At 39.4% G+C, this 21,743-nt stretch overlaps 1 protein-coding gene across 1 annotated transcript in view; it reads right to left on the bottom strand.

The window, feature by feature from the left end:
* Positions 1-169: 169 nt before the first annotated feature.
* prkg2 (protein kinase cGMP-dependent 2) overlaps positions 170-21,743 on the bottom strand; it is a 28,398-nt gene continuing 6,824 nt past the window's right edge. The window contains exons 4-19 of the mRNA XM_051422884.1: positions 19,052-19,165; positions 17,332-17,437; positions 16,090-16,153; positions 12,355-12,432; positions 9,948-10,042; positions 9,317-9,385; positions 8,402-8,500; positions 8,029-8,179; positions 7,098-7,234; positions 5,848-5,937; positions 5,354-5,495; positions 4,500-4,663; positions 4,153-4,275; positions 3,720-3,782; positions 3,148-3,214; positions 170-2,903 (exon numbers count right to left, since the gene is read on the bottom strand). Coding sequence (XP_051278844.1) covers positions 2,808-2,903; positions 3,148-3,214; positions 3,720-3,782; positions 4,153-4,275; positions 4,500-4,663; positions 5,354-5,495; positions 5,848-5,937; positions 7,098-7,234; positions 8,029-8,179; positions 8,402-8,500; positions 9,317-9,385; positions 9,948-10,042; positions 12,355-12,432; positions 16,090-16,153; positions 17,332-17,437; positions 19,052-19,165 — 1,658 coding nt within the window. The 3' untranslated portion in view covers positions 170-2,807. The remainder of the gene's footprint in view (positions 2,904-3,147; positions 3,215-3,719; positions 3,783-4,152; positions 4,276-4,499; positions 4,664-5,353; positions 5,496-5,847; positions 5,938-7,097; positions 7,235-8,028; positions 8,180-8,401; positions 8,501-9,316; positions 9,386-9,947; positions 10,043-12,354; positions 12,433-16,089; positions 16,154-17,331; positions 17,438-19,051; positions 19,166-21,743) is intronic.

Here is a 21,743-nt window from a genome sequence, read left to right as displayed (position 1 = left end):
GAAGCAGTAGATACTACAGTAAAATGTGTGCTTAAATGATACGATCTAATGCACTACAAATGTTTGAACCCCAGTGCCTGAATATAGGCTTAGACTCACATTTGATATGTTTGAGAGCTAACGATGTTCAGTAAATATATTTATAGAGACTTCGAGCAGTTTGGTTACATTTGTTTTTGTAAAACTTTATTTTGAGGTACAGTTCAGTCATGAAACCACACAAATTAAGAAACAGCTCATTCTGGTGGCAGACATTTTGACTTGTCATTGCAGTAAAGCAAGTGTAATGACCCTGATGATGGATTTATTTAGGTGCCCTGTAAGCCAGCATGCTCAATAACAGTGCTGTGGCTAACCTGATTTCTTCAGCAGTTCAAATAGGACGGGTGTTTGCCCAATTGGGCAGGGTTATGGATGTTAATGTCATCTTTTTACAGCTAGCTAACTACAACCAGGAAAAATAGCAACCAAAAATGTCTAAATAAATTACATCACTCTGTTTGGTTAGGGCAAAACCTGCCAAACAGAAATTGGCTAACATGAACAGGATGAATGTATGAAGTTGAATGAAGTGGCAATTTGATTATCAGGTTAGGCCTGGCACTGAGCTAAATGAAATGCAGCTATTATTAATGTCTAAATACCCCTGTGTGTGACAAGTCAAAATGTCCACAGTGAGAAAGGTCTGAAAATAAAATAAATAATAACAATCCATTGTGGCATAAAACCCAATTTAAATTGACCAATGTAAGAAGAGTGTTTAATTCAATTCCAAAAAGTCAACTTTTTAAAAAACAGAAACTATATCTGAAATATTAACAAACAGCTGTATCTTGAAATTAGTAGTCATTATCTTAAGGCCACAGCTTCTCCAAGAATTCCAGGTTCTTCCATACACAGACATTATCACATACTGTACAAACTGTACACACACATTCACCACTCAATGTATACATATATATGTAATATTTACAAAATCCACTCACCCAGTTTTTAAGGTATACATAAAAGAACAAGTAGCTTGGATTGTATAAATTGTGTATTTTTGATGCTTGTGCTTCACAGTATACAGTATATACATAGATGCATGGTACACGATTTACTGTAAACCTCAAGTGTTTAAAAATGGAAAATACATATCTTTTTTTTAACCCTAAGCTCCTAAAAATCCCCTCATATCAAACCCTGAAGGTTTTCCGCTCAGTTTGCTGTCTCTCCTCACATCATGAACACCCTCAGACCAAGCACAACTCCCTTTCTCCTTAAGAAGCTGGGAACCGCAGAGTTGACTCAGCTTCAAAAAGGTAAATATTTCTTCAGGTCAGGCACCCTGCTGCGGGATGCTCACACTCATAACTTAAGTGGAGGTGTTCATATTTTTGTGTGTCTACTTAGGGCAGTGGAGGGACAGTGGGGATAACACTGTTGGCACAAGGAACCTTTGATGCTTTTTTTGTAGAAGTGTTTCCTGTTTGGGATAGTAGTGCATTGTGGTTAGATGCTGTCTAAGCAGTTAAATTTCTACTTCTGTTTGTTGTCAAGTTGCTTGCCTTTTTGCAGTGTCGTCTCCGCACACATACTGTACCTCCTCCCCACACATTTCCATTCCTCCTGCAGATGTAAACAAACTGCAGCTGCACCACTAATTTCCCGGCTAACCACATCTGGAGCCATCACGAGGGCCCAGAGACAAGTGTCTGTAAACCATATTTTAGAGGTATCTGTAAAAAATTATTATATGGGCGTAGATTGATTAAGGAATGTACAAACATAATACTGTGACACAGGACACTGATCTGTTTCAAGACTTACTCCAAAGCAATATGAAAGCTTAGGTATCTAAGCTCAACACAGTTGGTTACTATTACTATTACTTTGAAACTACAACAAACATGAAGCATCTGATGTTGCATTTTTTAACTTGCTTCACTCTGTTGTGAAGTATCTATGTGGTACAGTATGTGCTGAAAATAATGACATACCACTCTCTCACTTAAGTGATTAAATTGGATAATACTGGCTGTTTGACTTGACTTCACCGTTTTCTTTTGTGCAACACTTTTGAGTGTTAGCTCCTGTCCGCCATATTATAAACACTACATCAGTGTTTACACATGAATACTTAATACGAATACTCACTGTCTTTGGGGATGAACTGAATTCTAAGTTGTTATAACTTTGGAACTGGTTTCAATGCACAGCTGGTTCTTATTACCCAACTCTACAGTAACAGACACAGATGTTTTTGCTATGCCTACTTTGCTTTAAACAAGTGCCCCAACCATTCAGAAAGGGACAGTAATGCAGCAACAAGGACATGATCCTTAACTGGCTTCCCACCCACAAACATTGTCAGCTGTGTTGGATTTAAGTGTTCATTTACTGCCCCAGATTGAAGAGATTCTCAGTAGCTAAGCTAAGTATTACAGACATTAGCTTTAATGCTAACATGCCACTACTACCACTATTAGCACTACATTATACTTAGCCAGTGTAGTGCCAGTTCGATATATTAACCAAAAGGACAGTGGTAGTTATACATAACAAGCTGTTAAACAATTTAACACCTGTTCACAGTCAAACTCAAAGGATAATTCTCCAATAAGTGTCCGTTTGGGTTGAGACAGCCAATCTTAAATTCATAAATTAACCAGCTAATTGCAGCTAAGTGTTGCCCAGAACCTGAGGACCTCCACCATGGCTGCCAAAGGTGATGTAAGGTCACCTGAAAACCATTTTGCCTGTTAAGTTTTGGTCATTCAGGTGTAGAATGGAAGCAAAATAATGAAAACATGGAGCAGAAGGTCTCAGAAGTCCATGTCCCAACCAGACAGCTCCTCAGGAGGACTGTCCTCATCTGGAGGGTAGCTGTCAAAGTAGCTGTGATCTGTCGGCCCTGTAAGCTGTTGTGTAAGATAATTAATGAAGGAGAAATGGTGACAGATTGATTTCTTGAGATACTTTTTGAATTACTAATTCAGTTTTGGAATTCAACAGTAGTTGAAGTATTGTTGGAGAAAATGCCAGTTTTTTCACTTTAATAGTTTAAACTCACATACACATAGCATATCTGTCATTATATTTGCTTTGTATTAGAACTTGCAAAGACTAATAGTTTTACAAGTTTGGATAGATATCTATACTTACTTCTCTTTTCAGTGGAGATGGTACAGTCCTCGCCTTCAGTCCCTCCCAGTTAAAGCCATTAAACCACCTTCAAACACATTATAGAGAGCACATAAAAACATGTCCGTAAGTAAATCTCTATCTCCTTCCATCATCTCTATCTTTAAGTCATGAGTTTCACTCTGCCAGCACAAACACAAAATAGACAAATGTTTAAAACCGAAGCTTGATGCCAGTACTTTCCCTGAACAATTTGCTACTCAGATGTTACTGTGTGACTGATTCTGTTACAAGGGAATGTTTGCCCAGAAGTTGACCCCTTATTCCTGGGGAAATGCTCAGCTGAAAGGAGGCCCAGTGTGAAGAGTAAGAAGTAAGAAGAGTAAGTATGAAGACTGTATTAAAGTCCAATGGTGTGATAAGCTTTTTGAACATGTTTTGCATCCCACTGCTCTTGTACAGTGTGTTCAGTGATTATCTAATTGCTGAAGTCATAAACCACTGGCCCACATTCATAATGTTCAATCAGTGCTAATTTGCGAGGCTAATCTTCCCACTGAGATCAACAACAAAATGAGTCAGTTCCTTCTTACCTGTGCTTCTTGATATCGGTTATTCCATTTTTGAGGTTCCCCAGTCGCTCTGAGGGATTTCGCCTGTAAAGTAGATCAGGGTGGGAAACAACTGTTTTTCTGTAGTCTTGCTTACTTTCATGGGCTGTTCAAATACAGGACATCAATATTTATGATCGGCATTTTGTTGTTGAGGTAAATTCAAAGTCTACAGACGTTTGAAGACAGTGCCATCTCTTGATTTAGTTGCATATCAGTTTAACTTAACACTCAAAGGCTGCATTTTGACTGGATTACATGATTCAGACCCATTTCAGGTACCATTTGTCTCCTCTTCGCAATATGTCATGTCAGCAACCATCATCAGATTATGTTCCGAGAAATTTAGTGGCTGAGTAAAAGTGGTAGATTTAGGTTCATTTTTAACTGTTGCCCCGCCTGTGTGATCTTGTACCTGCATAGCTTGCGTATGAGGTCCTCAGGTCTCTTGGTGATCTTCTTGGGGAAGTCCATCTTCTCAATGCCTTTCAAGATGAAAGTGTACGTCATCATCTGGTCACTCCCTGAGAAAGGAGGACTTTGGAGTGGAGGGGAAAAAAGGCAGAGATTTAATTTCTTTAAGCCTTTGATTTAGCTGTTGTATTGAAGCTTTTCCGCAGTACTGTTCCAGTCAGCAAACAATAATTACTGCAAATCAGCAAGGAGATTGAAGTGATAACTAGAAGAAGGATGATTATAAGGTGCTTTACTCCAACAAAGCCTAGCTGCAGACTGGAAGCACAGATAACCACATGCACTAACCTGCCAGTAAGGAGCTCAAACACCAGGATACCCAGAGACCAGAAGTCCACACTGAAGTTGTGGCCTTTGTTGAGGATGATTTCAGGGGCCACATACTCTGGTGTCCCGCAGAAGGTCCATGTCTTTTGGCCACATCTGATCTTCTTGGCAAAACCAAAGTCAACCTGGAAAGGCAGAGTTGATTAGTTACCTCTAAACAGTCCATTTAGGAAACTTTTGGCTTTGCCAGAAAAATACCATAATACATTAATAATGACCATTAAGAAGCCTTTAAGGTCTGTATTTCATAAAACCCCCTGATGAGTACATAGTAAAAACGGCAGTCAATTAAATACATAAAAGCTAGAAAGAGGAACTTTAAGCTCGGGAACCAGACAAATCTGCCAAGCTCATGATTTTTCATTTGCTCTGGCAGATGCGTCTGGCCACCCTTCCATTCAAACTGAACTGGATCAAGCCAGGGGCAGATTTACACAATGATTGACAGAGGAGCATCATTGGTCCACAAAAGTCAGTTGGTGGTCACATTTCACTGCTCCAATTTGTTGTAGAACTATCCAATTGCGTCCAGACAATTTTTGGTTTGCAGCCCCTTGTAAATCAAATTGAAATGAGAGATTTCAGACTAATAACCATTTGTGAATTAGTCTGGTGATACCAGGCAGGCTTCCTAAATTGCCAGCCACATTTACAATGCACATTTGTGAATTTGACTACTACTAGCTACTACGAACACACAGCTCATCACAGAGCCTCAAGCTCTGTACAATAAGGATCTAAGAACAAGAACAGCCTGCCAGCTATGGTTGCAGTTTTTTAAAGACAGAATATGTCCAGTCTGGTAGCACACTCACTAATTTGATGTATCCCTCAGTATCCAGCATAAGATTCTCAGGCTTCAGGTCTCTGTAGAGGACACCCTTGCGATGGAGGTAATCGAAAGCCTCTGTGACACAGCCGACACAGAATTTGGCAGTGGACTCATCAAAACTCCCCCTAAAGACAAGAAAGCCAAATTTAAACTTTTTGCTGACAAGCGGGGTCACATCCTATGCTGCAGAGAAGCAGCAGAAGTGGTCTCATTACACAAATGCACCTGAACCCACTTGCAGGCAGCCCTTATTCAGTGATTTATGACAACCAGACCTGACATTACTTATTGCAAGAAGGTTCCCTGTTAAGTGGTAACCTAACAATAGCACCTCCACTTTACGCAACTATCCAGCAACAAAATGACAATGCTGGTGAAATGATGGTATTTTACAGACAAGCTAAATATGGTGATTTTGTTAACGTTTCAAAAATGTAACTGCATCAGTGGCAACGATTGGTGGTTGGTCTTGTGTACCTGTCTCTGAGCAGACTCCAAATCTCTCCACCCAGACAGGCCTCGAGCAGCATGTACACATATTTGTTATCCTTAAATGTGCGATACAGTCTGGGGTAAGACAAGCAAAGACAAGTTAAGGTTCAAAGTAAAAGGTTTCATGTAAACAGAACAATGGCCATGCTGTTCTATCATTTATGATCTGCACTTGTTTACTCCTGTTTATATTTATACTATTATTTAGTTTTCAGGGTTCAATAAAAAAAAAAATGGATCTGATCTGGCAAAATACTATTCTTCTGGTTGTATAATATTCAGGATGCAGGATTTTTTTCTCTCACTTCATTCCAATTAATTTAATTATTATTGCAAAATTAGTAGAGAGTAGTCACATTTAATAATAAGTTTCTTAAATTAAATAGTCCACATTAGCTTTCATTTGGTAAAACAAAGCATTACTCAAGCTTGATTTCCTACCATGAACAGGAAACTGATAAACTACTACATATAAAAAAGCAGCAGGGAGAGAACTAATGATGCAAAACAGATCATAAACAGTAAGCAGGACACTAATTAATTCATCCCCAGTGGTTATTTCTACAATGCACTGCAGTGGACTATAATATATTTAAAGACATCACTGCACAAATTAGCTTAATTTGTGAATTAATGTGAGTTTAATTGACCCTTGTGGTAATGCTTTCAGACTAAATTGTTAATAGCAACCCAGGAGCATGTACAGATTCAATATCACAGTCAAAGACACTTGAGACAGCAGAGCGAATGATAACCGCTCCACCACACTGTCACCCTACGTAGTCTTAAATCTTAGATCGCCTTACATCAGTCTTGAAAACAGATAAGAAATGTGAAGAGATAATTGTTAAAACATCTGAAAAAGGTCAAATTTAAACATAGAGTGTATGAAGAGGAGGTCACCACAAGGAGTGTTTCAGAAGGTGAAGAATGGCTTTAATATCTGAGTCTGTTCCACTGCATACAGTGAAATTGGATCATCGTAATCTCACAAAAGGCAAAGAAAAGCTACTGCTGTGATATTTCATAACAAATAACTACATTTTCGGAGCAGACATCTCAATATAACCTGCCATTCTACCCCACTGAGAAGATGTAATCAGCTCAAGGCCTCAACTGTGATCTCATCAAAAGCTAATAAGCACCGCACTGTTTTCCCAGACTAATGGAGCAGAGCTTCATCATGTAGGATAAAAAAATGGAAATGGGATTGGAGGCTGAGCAGGAGGACTGACTTCACAACGAAAGGCGACCGAGCCTCGGCGAGGATCTTCCTCTCAGAGTGGATGTGCTCTTCCTGTCTGTTGTCCACTACGTGCTTCTTCTTAATGACCTTCAGTGCGAAGGTGACGTCCTCGCCTTGCACCTTCACCTGCAGATGGAAATAACAGGGAAGACGTTTTTTCACAACTCATTTGTCATAGCAGGAAAAGCACTGTATTTGATAACACTGAAGGACAGGTTCACATTTTTTCAGGTCTGTCTATAATCTCCTGTTCATAGTGAGAAAATATCCAATCCTAATGCACTTTCAATGTAAGTGATGGGGGACAAAATCTACACTGTTCTGTGTAAAAATATATATCAAAGTTTATCTGAAGTTAAAATGAGGCTTTGGCAGTCTGAGATATCCAAACCAATCTATCTTTCAACATAACGGTCTGGCAGGCATTAATTTTAGTTTTTTAATTTAACTTTTCTTATTATTTACTGCAAATTTCACCTTTCAGAAAAAGAAAAAATGTAAATCATAATCTTTGTCTATGTGAAATGGTATTTTCACTAACTCTGTATGACGTGAAGGCAGCATAAACATGGACAGGCACAGCTAGTGCAGTTGCAGATTGCAACCAACTGAATACCGCTCGTGTAGGAGAAACTACAGTGGCAGCTAAACTTGCAAAAAACGTGAAAGGCCCTATCTAGAGCCAGTGTTTATTTGTTCTGGGCTACTATAGAAACATGGCAGTTCAACATGGTGGACTCCGTGAAAGAGGACCCACTCCCTCTGTAGATAAAAACGTCTCGTTCTAAGGTACATGCAATTCTTATTTTCAGGTCAATATACACTAATTAAAACATACCTATGAATATTATATTCCATTTCTGCCAATAGATCCTCCTAAATGTTAATATACTAGAATACTTTGTAGATTCAGGGCTCACCAGTTCTACTCGTCCAAAGCCGCCAACCCCAAGAGTAGCGATGACCTCCAGGTGGTCGAAGGGCCTGGATGGAGAGAACACTGACACCATTTCCTTCAGCTGGATGACGTCTGGCGACAGTGGCTGGCTCTGGTGACGCGACAATGACTTCCTGGGAGGAGGCATGGACAGAGGGACCAACCAACCATTAATAAGTATAGATTTTTAAACATGAGAAACATGGGTATGTTAGGTTTATACTTTCATTCTCAGTAACATTAAATTGGTCAAGAATTAGTTAAGCTGGGACTGATTAAGTTGTTTTATTCCAACCAAACATTCAACACAGCTTTTCATTTACTATTCTGTCCTGAGCACACAGCACTGCACCTACCTGGCATGTCTCTTCTTGTCGTCTCGATCAAGTGTTGCCACGTAGCCTTGAAGGTACTTCTGCAGTTCATTGAAGGTGCCCACTGTCTGATCAAATGTCCTAGAAAACCAACAACCACGTCAACAATGCAACCACTGGAATGCTGGCTGAGATGCTTCTTTTTTATTTTTTTTATTTCAGCCTTTATTGTCTTTTCAGAGCATTTTACATACATGGGGGAAAAAGTGTCCTCTGCATATGACTCATCCTATACATTAGTAGCAGTGGGCAGCCGTAAGCACCCGGGGAGTATAAAATAAAAACTGTGATAAACACAAATGCAGATCTCACTGTTCTGGTTGTATTTTACTCAGATTGTATGCATATGGTGGTGTGTTTAATATACTATGGCAGTTTTCCTAAAATGCTATATATCGCCTCGCTTACCGTATCCCAATATATTGCATCGTGATAGGCATCGTATCACCAGATTTTTGCAATACACAGGCCCAGTATGTTTCCCAAGGAAGATCACATTTTGTTGTGTAGTTGTGTAGTTTGTTGTTAATCACATTAGACTGCAGAGTAAATAGGAGGAAATACTGGAACGGTCCTTTCCAGTTGGCAATTTTTCAACTGAGTGTGGATAAAAACTCAAAAGAGAACACAACATAAGGTTGCCAAGTCCTAGTAGGTCACCGCTCAAAACTGCCAAAATATTTCTCATCTCATTTTTTTGTCATCTTTTTTGTCATAACATTACTCGGTTACAACATGAAATGGACAGGCAAGGGAAGGACCAACCAAATGCTCTGGATGTACTAAAAACTGTAAATAAATAGCACTATTTGCTTCTTCTGTTACAGAGGCAACTATATTTGGAGTGGTGTTCATTTACCAACCTGAAAACTACACTTCAAATGTCAGAATACTCACTCTCTGTCGATGACAAGGCACTCCACCCCGTTCTCCTCAGCAATGATATTAGCTGACCTGACATCATCACTGAAAAGAGACAGAGACGTACATCACACTCATAAAAACACACACATTCCTCACTCCTCCCACTGTTTTGATAACGATTTTAAGATTAGGAGGGCATTTGGAATTTAAAGTGCATCCATAAAGGGCACAGCTGTGCTTCCTCTAAAATATTTTCAGTACAGTTGTGTACTATTGTATAATATTCAAAAACCTACATTAAAATATAATTTAAAAGTAATAATTGACAGGTAAAGCAGGAGATAACACGTAATGAGTTTATGAAGTATGTTCATAGTCAAGATTAAATTGCACAATTCCTTATTTTGCAGATTCTGAAAGGCTGCATATTTACCAGAAGCTTTTTACAGCCCTGCTTCTTCCTCTTATTATTTTCTGTGCTGTAAGTTTTTGTGGAGTTTTTCCTTTGTCCCTGGGCTTAAGGACAGAGGGTGTCTTAAATTTTGAGCAGTATAAATATAAATGACTTAACACAACTTGGCTATTTCTTTCCACTGAGAAAATCCAGAGGAGTAAAATGGGAGTTAAATGACAATCTCTGGTGGTATTTAATGTTTGTTTTTACCTTATAAGTGCTTTCTCTCCAAAGTAGTCTCCCTTCTGCAGCATGTTGATGATCTGCGGCAACTTGTGAGCCTCGGTGGTCTGGGTAACCTTCACCTGCACAACACAGTGGGTTTTTAAAGCGCCTTTTCACTTCCTCATTCTGTTGTGTCCTGTTCAGTGCTGTAGCTTTTACAGATGCGTTCAATATCCTACAAATATGTTTACGTGCATTATAAAAAGTTACAATTCTAAGAAATTGAAATAATTGACTTATTCAATTATAGTAATTGTAACATAATGGTTTATGAGTGATTGAGTGGCGCTAATGCACAATATTTTCTTGACATGCTGTCGAAACACACATTCATTGTAAGAGGGTTTTAATCAGCTGCCTCTGTTTATTCTGCTTGTCGTTCCTCTAAGTGTTGCCTTTAGAGGAGCATATTTAACAAAAATACTGCAGCGGCCTGGATGCTGTGGAACTTCCTCTGAATTTGTGAGGCTTTAAAAACCAGTGGCCCACCCCGGTCGAGGTTAACCATCATGGCGAAGAAATGCCGCAATGACATCACAACACCACAGTAACGGCATGGGTTAGTTTTAGCTAAGTGTCCCGGTTTGACCTCTGACCTTCACTTCCCCTGTTTTTCCTGGTGGCAGGGGCTCTCAAGAGTTTATTCCCTCCCTGGTCAGGGGGTACGGGGTGGGGCATGGTACAGCCATTTCCTGTATTAACCCCCTTCCTCCCAAACAACATGTGTCTCTCTCTGGTGTGGATAGCTTTGCGCTGAGGAGCTGCAGTCTCACATCGGCTCATAATGGCATTTTCAAAGTCCCCTGTGGACAGCTCTGGCCCCTCTCCATCTCCCCTCGCTCCCCGGTGTCAGGTTGCTGACTTATCAGACAGACAGGAGGGTGAGTCATAGTCCAGCACCTCCCAGCCTCACATACAGTGTGACCAAAACTGGTCTGGTATTGAAGGAAATACATTTATTTTGTTTGTATTTGAACTTGTTTTTTGGTCTTTATTTCTATACACAACACAACAATGCCAGTTTCTAAAAGAACACTTCAGTCAATGAATCTGTGAGTTAATTGTTGAAAGTTGCAACCAGGAGATTCTTCTCCACTGAATTGCAGATTTACTTTCAGGATGACATACCTGCTATGTTCACTGCCGTATGCACTTTTGTTTACGCTCAAGTGGAAACCAAATAGCTGGGAAGAGAGGAAGACTCGAGGTATTTCTGTGGCCACTCAACACAGATACTGACAGAAAGATCCTTTGCTGCAAAGACTGGAGCAGCATCCTGATCCGTGCAGTAGAGACGTCACACGGTATTGTCTAAGCGAGGCACCAGAGGATTTATTTTATTGTTATAAGGACAGGATTGAGGCTTGTGTCTCTGGCCCTACTGAGTGTCATTGTTGCATAGTCTGAAAATGGCTCTAAAATCTCTGCAGTGAGGCCCATGTGTAACATCCTATCATAACCAATGCAAATAATGGTAAAAACTATTTGAATCTTTATGTAAGTATTGGATATTTGCACATTATGTTGTTTCCTCCCTTCCTACAGCTATTCTTATTTACTTGATTCTGCAATTATTGTTTTTCAGCTATATTAAATGTCAATTATCGGATGTATTGCCTTGACATTTTGTACAGACATTCATGTCCCCTAAGGATGATTTTTAATTACTTTGGTGATCTTTTAACTTGTCCTCTTCTACCATCAGACCTTATACCTGCTAAATGAATAACATTCCCATCTGCCTCAGCTGTGCTTTGTGTTAATAAGCAAATGTTACCATGCTAACAGCTAAGATGGGAACATGGACAACATTGTGCCTGCTTAACATCAGCAAGTTAGCATAGTCATTGTCAGCACGTTAGCAGGCTGACAATAACATGTAGCCTCAGAGCCATAAGCGACTGTTTGCTAGATGGTAGCATGGCTGTAGACGAAGTCTTGTCAAACTTTTTTTTTTGCAGTTTTTTGTGCAAAGAGAATAATATATCCAATATATTATATATTACATAGGTGGTTGTGTCTTTCATCCATTGAGGTTTTAGTGGAGACCCTGAATGTCTGGAAACCCTGTTTTACTGAAATAACCAAAACAGCTGTTCACACATAAATGATCAGTTTTGATATTGACTATTAGTCCCAAACTGCAATTATGGAAACATACTAGTCATAACACAAATAAATGCAGAAATGTAGAAAAGATGAAAAATGTAATCTGTCTCTTTGTGCAGACAGATGAAGTTTTACACTCACAGCAGTAGCAAGGACATTTTTGGATAGTCTTAAGTTTAGGATTAAAATTGAAATTAATGAACAGTAAGCCTTGCAGTGTGATGGTCCAGACAGAAATGATAAACGAAATGATGTGCTTGTGTGTTTGTCCTGTGCACATTACCTTTCCCTGTGCGATGATGTAGAAGGTGCTGCCCTCCTCTCCCTCCCGGATGACGTACTCTCCTTTGTCATAGTATTCCTAATGGGTACGGGGGAGAGAGGGGGTGAGGAGGGGGAGGACAACAGTCAGAACCAAAGCATTATATTGATTTAACCATTGACCCAGCTGGTCTGATTCCTGGTAGCCGGTCCCCTGTGGGATGAGAGCTGGAGTTTAGCCATCAATGATGCTTCTCAAACTGCTGATCAGGATGGGATTTTTGGGGGCTCATGGGATAAATGAAACATGAAGTATAGGTCAATAGTATGTGTTAATTATGATGCTTTTAATGTCTGTCAGAACAGCCGTTCATGATCATGGGGACAGGATGAATCTGACAGTGGTGAATAGCTGTGTTGTGACACCATGGTCTACGTCAGTCTTTATTTAAGAGTGCATTACCTGGCTCTGAGTCTTACCTCTTTTGATTACCTCACTTGATCAATTATTTTTAAAATAATCCCATAGGGTTAGGGTTTATTTAATTTTAAAAATGTAAAAATGTACCACATATTATGAGAGAAATGGCTTTAAATTGCTGTTTAACTTGATTTTTTCATTTACCAAACCATCGAATGAATTACATTATTTAACTAATTGATTAAGTAATGTAAGTGATAATACACAACGCTAACAAGATGTACAATCCACACTTGTAATAGAAGAGGCAGAGGCAAAGAACAACCAGCTAATAGCAGAAAAGGGTTTCACAGGAGCAAATGGGCTAAGTTTCAAAATTTGGACACTTTCAATTTAGATGAATATCAGTTCGCTTTCATATCTGTTTATATTTTATCTATAATATTGTCATCCTGATTGTCCATACTGTAATTACTGTCCTGACGGGATAGAAGAACTTTGTATGCTGTACAGATTGTAAAGCCCCAAGAGGCAAACAAACAATCATGTCCGGTTATACTGTCCGTTACAGGAAATTAATTCCAGTCGATATGAGAATCAAGAATTCCCAGCGGCTACAGAAGGAAATGACGTTTCCCGATATACGAAGTCTTAGTAAGTTCTGATATGATTAACGAAGATGTGAAGACCAAAGTCGCATCCAAGCCTCTTATTTTACACATCTTGTCACCTATCAGGAGGGTATTATTGTCCTTATACCACAGCCACTTATCACAGGCGAAAAGAAAGTTTGTGTTCAAATAATTATATATATATTTATAATTTTGTAGTTTTGCCAGTAAAAGTTAAATGGTAACAGCCTAAAGCCCCAGTATTGTTGCTATGGTTACTTGCAGATTAAATACATCTTTCGCACCGATTTAAAATGGTGTTGTAACCTTGAAACATCTTGATTTGATAATAACGGACACCTGCCAGCCAATTAGAGACAAGTAGTTCCTCTGACCATGGTATAAACTCTCAGACTCAGACTTGGTAGGGAGGTCAGTCATTTACTCACTCTGACACACTCCAGATGGTGTACAAGTAAGATCACACTTGACTGAGAAAGTTTGTTTCAATGTTTAGTTCGGTTTTAAGAGCATCATAAAACTGAATGACGCTTTGAAATATTCTTGAATTAAACACTGAGGCACGGTATGTTCCCTCAATCCGCTGAGCTCTCATTCTGAGACAGATTCCTCCACCTCGTGCTGTCAGTCAGTCTCTCCCCATAACGAAACTAACACACCATCCCGACCACAGCACTAAAGTCAGGCTGCTGAGTCAGCGAGCTGCCAGTTCGCCTTCCATTTTAAAGCTTTTAGGTGAAGAAGGGGAAGTGGAGAGGATGAAGGTGACCAGGATGAAATGTTCCCTGGGAGGGATGCCAAATTCCTGCCGCTGAGACAACGTCTGTAATCCATTTGACTACAGAGGACTTTGGCGAAAAGTGAACAAACAAATCCGAGCAGCCACGCGTAAACATTCCCTGGTGTTTACTGTCAAAACTCTTGACACAAGTGGCATTTTCCTTGAGAGTCCGAGCTTGTTTACGCCCCGTTTACGCTTCAGGAGAGCCTAGTTTAACACCCACCCATGACAGCGGAGACAACATGCCAAGGTTTTGTTTATAAAGACTGTCTGGATGATACAGTGACTGTGCAGGGGAGCGACATTTGAAGCGAGCATCTTAATTGTGTCTTGGGTTTGTTACACCTAGCTCCTGAGCTTAAATGCTGAACTTGAACCAAACATTTACCTTTTCAGGAAAGAAAGAGGACATTTTCACTAAAACGTTTAAAGCATGTCTCTTCATAAGATATGTCAAGTACCCTCACCCCCAACAATCACATACATGCCTTTATCTTTACCATCAGCTTTGCTCATGCCACTAACGCTCTGCTGTGTGTGTGGGTGCTGGGTTTGTCTGCAGTTGTCCTATATTTGGTCACTGTCAATCGACCAGTCACAGCACATACTCAACTGCACGTCTTTCTCTGCTTCCAGTGACAGAGACACTAAAACAAGGGGAAGGACTAAACCTATTTTTAAGACCACCCTAATCTTCGGTGGCCCCCAGGTAGACTGGTTGTCCTGTGCAGCTCCTTGAAAGCATCGTACTGCCTTCAAGGAGCTGTTGAAATATCAGTCATGACATGAGCCTGCATGCAGGATTTAAAAAGAGGTAAAATATGACAGTTGTAGAGAAGTGACATTTGTGGACAAATTAAGTTTTTACATTTGTAATTACAGTATTATGTGCAACACAGGACGTATTGTATGGTCCCATATATGATCCATATTGTACAAGTTATTTTCATTTCTATTTTATGTTTCAACACAGCTCCTTGTTTGACACTGAAGCTTCCCAGTTCAAATTCCAATCTGCATATCAGACTGAAAACCTGACAGAATCCTAAAAACACGGTACTCGGACCCTCCTCACACACACACACACACACACACACACACACACACACACACACACACACACACAGACATACAATACAGGCAAAGACACACGCCAAAATGCACCAAATTCCATTCCCCCACTGTTTGACAAGAAGCTTCAATATTATCTGGCGGATTCCCGACGAACATCTGCACCACTATTAGGTTTCAGCCGCCCCCCTGAGAGGCAATAGAATCAGCTCCATCAGAAATGACTGAATAAGGAATTTCTCCCGTTGTGGAAAGTGGTGGGACAACCAATGATTGCAAAGAACGTCCTTGAAGTTTTCATTGTGAAAAGACGCTGAGAGAGGCTGTTTTTGACCCGAAGCTGACAAGCTCCGCTCCGTTTTCTCCTTCACCGTTGAAATACAATGCTTATGGAGGAGAACTGGAGTAAGCCATTCTCTCTGCATGTTTCAACATACACACTTACACACACATTCACTTTTACACACTTGTATGTTCTCACACCAAAGGCCTGTCACTGGCACATCTTTAAGAAATCACTCGTCCCCCATTTGAATAAACACTTTCTGGGGCCTTGGTCAAATAATTATGGTAACAATATACAGCGCCCGGCGATGACAGGAATAATATCGGCTCTGTTCATCAACAAGGTAATTTGTGAGGTCTTGCCGACTGGAGGTAGACAGAATATGCTGACACGCAGTAATGGTATATGGCCAAATGGTAATGATATTTTGACAGCAGCTATCTGCAATGCTGGGGCTCCCATGAGCTGCCAGAGGGTTGTGCAATACTGAAGCAATACAATGAAACGTCTAATTGTCCCTCCAGTAGAAATGTAGATAGTTTGACAGGATTGACAGGATAACTTACCACCTCGAGGCAGTCCACTATTTTGCTTAGCTTGTCTTCTGGTAGATTGGCCAAGAGTGAAACACTGACAGAAAAGACAAAACACAGATGATAAACATTAATTTCTGAATGCACATTATAATACAAATTACTATATACATGCTACATTTCATGTAGAACTATTTCCTGTGTCACTGTAATCAAGTAATACGCCAGAACAATGTCACTTACAAATTACATGACCTTATCTCTTTCTAAAGTAAGGTTTTCTATGATACTACACATTTTGACAGCGCTTTATACTTTAGACTGTTTTCTCAGTACTACATCTGCTGCTCAATTCTGCCGCTCTTTGCAGATTTTAGCTTCTTTTGGCTCCTTGTTTTTGTTCTCAGCCTTCACAGCTTAGACAGACTGGCAGTAGGCTTCCTCACCAATCACTGACCAACAGAAATAAAGGAGTTGCTAGTGAAGTTGAACATCTAGCAGCTTAGATCAGCGTATTTTTCTCAGGAGGTGGTAGAGACCATCCAAACCAGACTAAACCACACTGTAAATAAATTTACGGCAAAAAACTGGAAGCTGTGGTTTCTAGAACTTTACTATTTTTACCATCAAAAGAAACAAGTTTGCCTCATGAATACCATATAAATGCTGTATAAAAATGCTTTGCCATGAGCTATGAAGGTGGTTTTCTGTGCAATTTACAGTATGTAATATAGAAAAACTACTTTATTATTATAAATTCCTTTAAAATTCTGTATAAATAAAGGTTTTGCCATGAGATATGACAGTGTTTTACTGTCAGTAAGTGTCAGACTGACAGTTTTCTGCCGTAAATTGTCTAAAATTAACTACCTACTTACTCCTTAATTTTCTTATGGTGTCAAACAGTGTCCCCAAGATCACAATTACCTGGGCTATTTTCAGGGATTTGACCTTTACTATTTACCTATATATTACCAGTCAAATAGATTTGTGCAGTGATAAACTGACTAAGTGATTTATATATATTTATATATGATATTACTCATATTAGCTACCACCTGGAGGCAATTTTGTACCATAACCATCAGATAGTTGATGTTCGCTTACAATATTTCTAACACGTCCTCTAAAAAGAACTTCCTAATTGGCTGGTGGGAGTCCATTAAAATCAAATATCGAACATCAAACAATTGAATTCTTCCGCTCTATCTTGGCCATTACTTTCTTCATAATAGTAAGGTGACGCTTGCTTCTTGGCTACAGCTTTGGGCTCACCTTCGGAGGAAGTTGCGGTACTGTTCATGACGCGTCTCAGCCGTCCTCCTCATGATGTTCTGAAACACCTCCCGGTCCAAAGCCCATGTCCTTACTTTGTTCACCACTGTAAAAGCAATATCAAATTTATCAGAAAGACCTGTTTAGTAAATGTTAACGAAACCAGAGCTGTGTCAATGGCAGAGGAAAATTTGTAGACAGATAACCATGATGGAATAGTGAGAGACAATAAAAAAAAGAAAATGTTCTTTTCTCCTGCCTTACCTTTCTTCCCATTTTCTAGCTTAATTAAACCCCTCTTTCGCCGCAAAGGGATTAAGTATTGTTTTGTTTTGTCAGATGGACAAAGGAGGCGAGAAAAACGCTGTAATCTCTCCTCTATCTTGGTGATGAGTCACATAAAATCTACTAAAACTCTGAGACAGGCTTCTGTTGGTACAAGGTGGAAGTAGCTGTGAAAGTTTGACGTGAACCAGTAGCAGAGAAAGTTCCCCTTTATCCACTTCATTTATATCATGTAAAACCCACTCAGAAACTTGTCAAACTGTCATGGTTTTTCCAGTTCACCCTGAATATTGAGGTCAACTCAGTATCCCTCCCCCAAGGGCCACCAGTCAATTACTTGGTTAAATATACAAACCCAGACAAAGAGCACTCACATAGTACATGGTATGTGCTTTCAAATGCCAAGGAGGTGAAAACCAATCAGAACGCAAAGCTATGGATATCATGTAAAGCCTTTGTCAACACACACATGCAAAAGCTTGTTTACTTCGGGCTAATGACCTATCTGACTCTTGCTCTCACTATCAGGCCATTGCTTGGCTTTAAAAAGTCACCGCAACTCAGACAAAGGTCAGAGAAGTGTCAGATTACATTCCCCCCAGTGTGGGGGATATAAGAGAATATGATTTTAAAGGGTACTGGGTGGGAGGGGAAACAAATTTCCATTGGCCACCTGTAACATAAAAAAGGTAGCTACTATCTTTTACCTGATTGGTCAAGATTTTGCAAGTGGTAGCTGTTGTTAATTAACCTTGTGTGTGTGTGTGTGTGTGTGTGTGTGTGTGTGTGTGTGTGTGTGTGTGTGTGTGTGTCTGTCATAAAACATTCTATTTTTTATTTTCACTTAGTGTTGCAAGTTTTCAGTCCTGTTTTTTGTTCAAAAGGGGCCGCAAGTGCAGCAACTAGGATGAGAATCCCTCACTGGCTTCCTACCCGCAATTACAGCCAATTGTGTTTTTATTGGAATGCACAACCAAGTCAGAGCCCTAATAAGTGCGAGCTGCTCTGCATATTTTCTTTTGAGATAATTGCAAAGGCTTATGGGTAGCTCTAAAATACAGCTGTGTTAAAAATGTCCTTTTTCACGGAGCAAGGTTTTGGCTAAAAAAATAATACTCTGTCCACATGATCAGCCCCTGAACTGTGCTCTGTGCCCCATCCTGCGATGTGCACAGCTCATACTGCTGATTATGAATGGAGAGCCTGACTTCATGAAGTTTTGAATTAGGACACCAGTACGCTTCATGTGAAAGCACAGTGTGAAACAGCGACAGCAAAGGAAAGAAATGGGACACAGCATTAGACTTTTGCTACGTGACTTTGGTCATTGTTGCCACAAGGTTGCACATTCACTCCCTGCAGCAGTCAGCGTGTCCATCATCAACCATCATTGACAAACTTTTAGACTTCACTGTATGAATACAGAAATCTTTACCTCGCACTGATGCGGTCCGTGTGCAGTTGTACAGGATGGCTAATTCTCCAAACGTGGTCCACACCGCTATCGATGTGAGCAGTTTGTTATGCTGAAACACATCCAGCTTCCCATCTGTAAATATGAAACAAGGACAATCAATTGTTTTTTGAAACCCACATTTAGGACACAGATAAAAAGACACAGGAGACAGACACGTGCTACAGGCAGAAACAAATGACATTTAAGTTTCATTCAATTCTTTTAACACAGGACAAGGGGCTAGGTCACTCATCAGGAAAACATCACAAAAATCTTCTGGTGCTGTTCATGATTTCACCAGCTCGCTGCTATGGATAGAGCATGTAAAAACACCTGCAAACAATACCTGTGTGGTATGTGTTACTCCGTAGAAATAAGTACATACTCTACAGACCTGCAGGTTTCATTTCCTGCATTACCTATGGTTTTACAATTTTAAGAGCCTCTTTACGATATTAAATCTGGGATCAATCACACATGATAATAATAATAATTCTTCTTGCCCTGCTTAAGTGTATGCTATCAGCTTAAAACAAGAAAGAAATGCATCCACTAAATTGCTAAATCCTTTATATAAGACCAGAAAAAAATAGCCCTGTCCCTTCTACCTTTTCTCCTCCCTACAATGTCTACCTACTGTGCAACGTAAGACATAACATTTATTTTTAGGCCCTTGGTCTGTCAGTGACCCTGAAATTAAATTATTTGCTGCTCAAATTACGACTCGAAATAAAGACTTCATTAATGAGATTACAATCACTGGCTCCTGACGTCTGTGTGATTATTTCAAGGGCTTTCATTAGTGAATAATCATTAATCATGAACAGTTTTAATACCATAGTACATCACAAAAGCAAAAGCTGAGCTGGATTCAGTTTTGTTAGTAAAACATCACCGATCCATTGTTCCTTTTCAGAGTAACATCGCAGTTAAGATTCTGTGTCATTATTTATTATTTATTTCATACTTTTACAGATATTTTAATATGAATAGGTTTGGTTAAATTTGGAAACATCTGATTGTGTATGTTACATTACTTAACCGACCTACTGCATTGTCCTGTCCAGGGTGAGAAATCACTGTAACACCAAACAGGAGAACAAATACTGGGACATTTTGTCTGTGAATGGCTAATTTCTCCACCAACCACACTGGCAGATAATCAACCATTGTTGAGGCCATATGGACATCTAAGATACTTTGTTGCCTGGTTACTTTGAGAGAGTAGCCAGTGACGTTTGAGACATACCAGTTACTCCAGATGAAAAAGTTAGCTATAGGTTCCCTTTATCACCCATATTAAAGTAAATAAAGTAAGTAAATAAATAAGTAGCTGAATAAGGATGTAAATAAATAGGTGAAAAACAACATGCAAATATATATATGTGTATTATATATATAAATAATGGACTACGGTTGTGGTACACTTGATAACACACTGTGTCTGGGTGACTGTATAAACGTATAAACCAGAAGAATTTATACTGTATACACCTGCCAAAAATACTTTTTACTGGCCAAAATAATTATAATTTTCAAACAATAAAAAAAGTTAACCTTTCAAAACAGTAAAAAGGTTTGCAAAAGTTGAGATGCCATTAATCTGTGTAGAGCAGTGGAACCAGTCAAAAGCTTGCTTGTTGCAGAGCTGCTGTCTGATTTGATTGGCTCGTGGTCAGAGAGGCTGTACAGTAGCCAGCTAGTAAGGGCAAGGTTTGAGAATGTACAAAAAACCTAAATAGTCGTAAGAGCATCTCAAAAAGCTACATGCTGGTGTGGCCGGTGACTCTGTTATTCCTGCCAAATTTCCAGCCCCCTAACTCTGCAGTCTGCACAATTTCAACTCAATAATTGGTCACTTAAAATTCAGTCAAATGTAAGATAATACCCAGATTGGGAAGGATACACTTGGATAAAGAGAAGAAAAAATAAATCCTCAGGTTGATTCACAAGTTTCTCTACTTCTCTATTTCTATTTCTTCTTCTAAAAGATTGTTGGGAATAAACAGTCAGGTTTTAAGAATACATGACAAAAACACATAAACTGTGTTTCCATTTGCAAAACAACAAATGCTCTAACAGGTGTTGTGTTCTCAAAACTCTTTATACAATCTTTATACCAGAATGAGACCTAAGCATGAGATTTAGGGTTTGTAAATTTTGCATAAATACACTGAAATAAATTCTTACTTCTCCTTGCTTCTATTTTCTAGCCAGGTAACCAACAAACAGCAACGTTTGGTTTACACGTGACTTCAGACTGATTATGGAGTCAAACATTTTATATCTCTGCATGAGATTAATGAAAATACAACAAAAACAGATTTCTGTTTATTGGAAACAAGATTAAGAATATTGTGTGCAGGCTCTCTAATGAAATCTGCATGCCAGGTTTCCATCCAAATGTAGCACAAATTTGACGTTTCCATCCACTATTGTACTGGTTGATGGAGATTAGCTCCAGTCAGTTGCTATTATACCGTTGTAAAAGAAGAGGGCACAGATGACCTAGTTAAAAGAGCACCAGTCAAACCTTAAATGGTGGGGGAAAAATGAAAACATGATGAAAACATGGTATTTCTGTTTGTTTCATGTATTCATTGGAGGGAGGTTACAGTCTCCTCATCGGTCCACACAGATCTGATGTTTTTATCTCTTTGGTGGATGTTTT

Source organism: Dicentrarchus labrax, unplaced genomic scaffold (genome assembly GCF_905237075.1).
Source record: "Dicentrarchus labrax unplaced genomic scaffold, dlabrax2021, whole genome shotgun sequence".
Classification (NCBI taxonomy): Eukaryota; Metazoa; Chordata; class Actinopteri; family Moronidae; genus Dicentrarchus; species Dicentrarchus labrax.
Note: the sequence above shows the minus strand (reverse complement) of the source record. Positions and strands in the feature narration are given on the sequence as shown.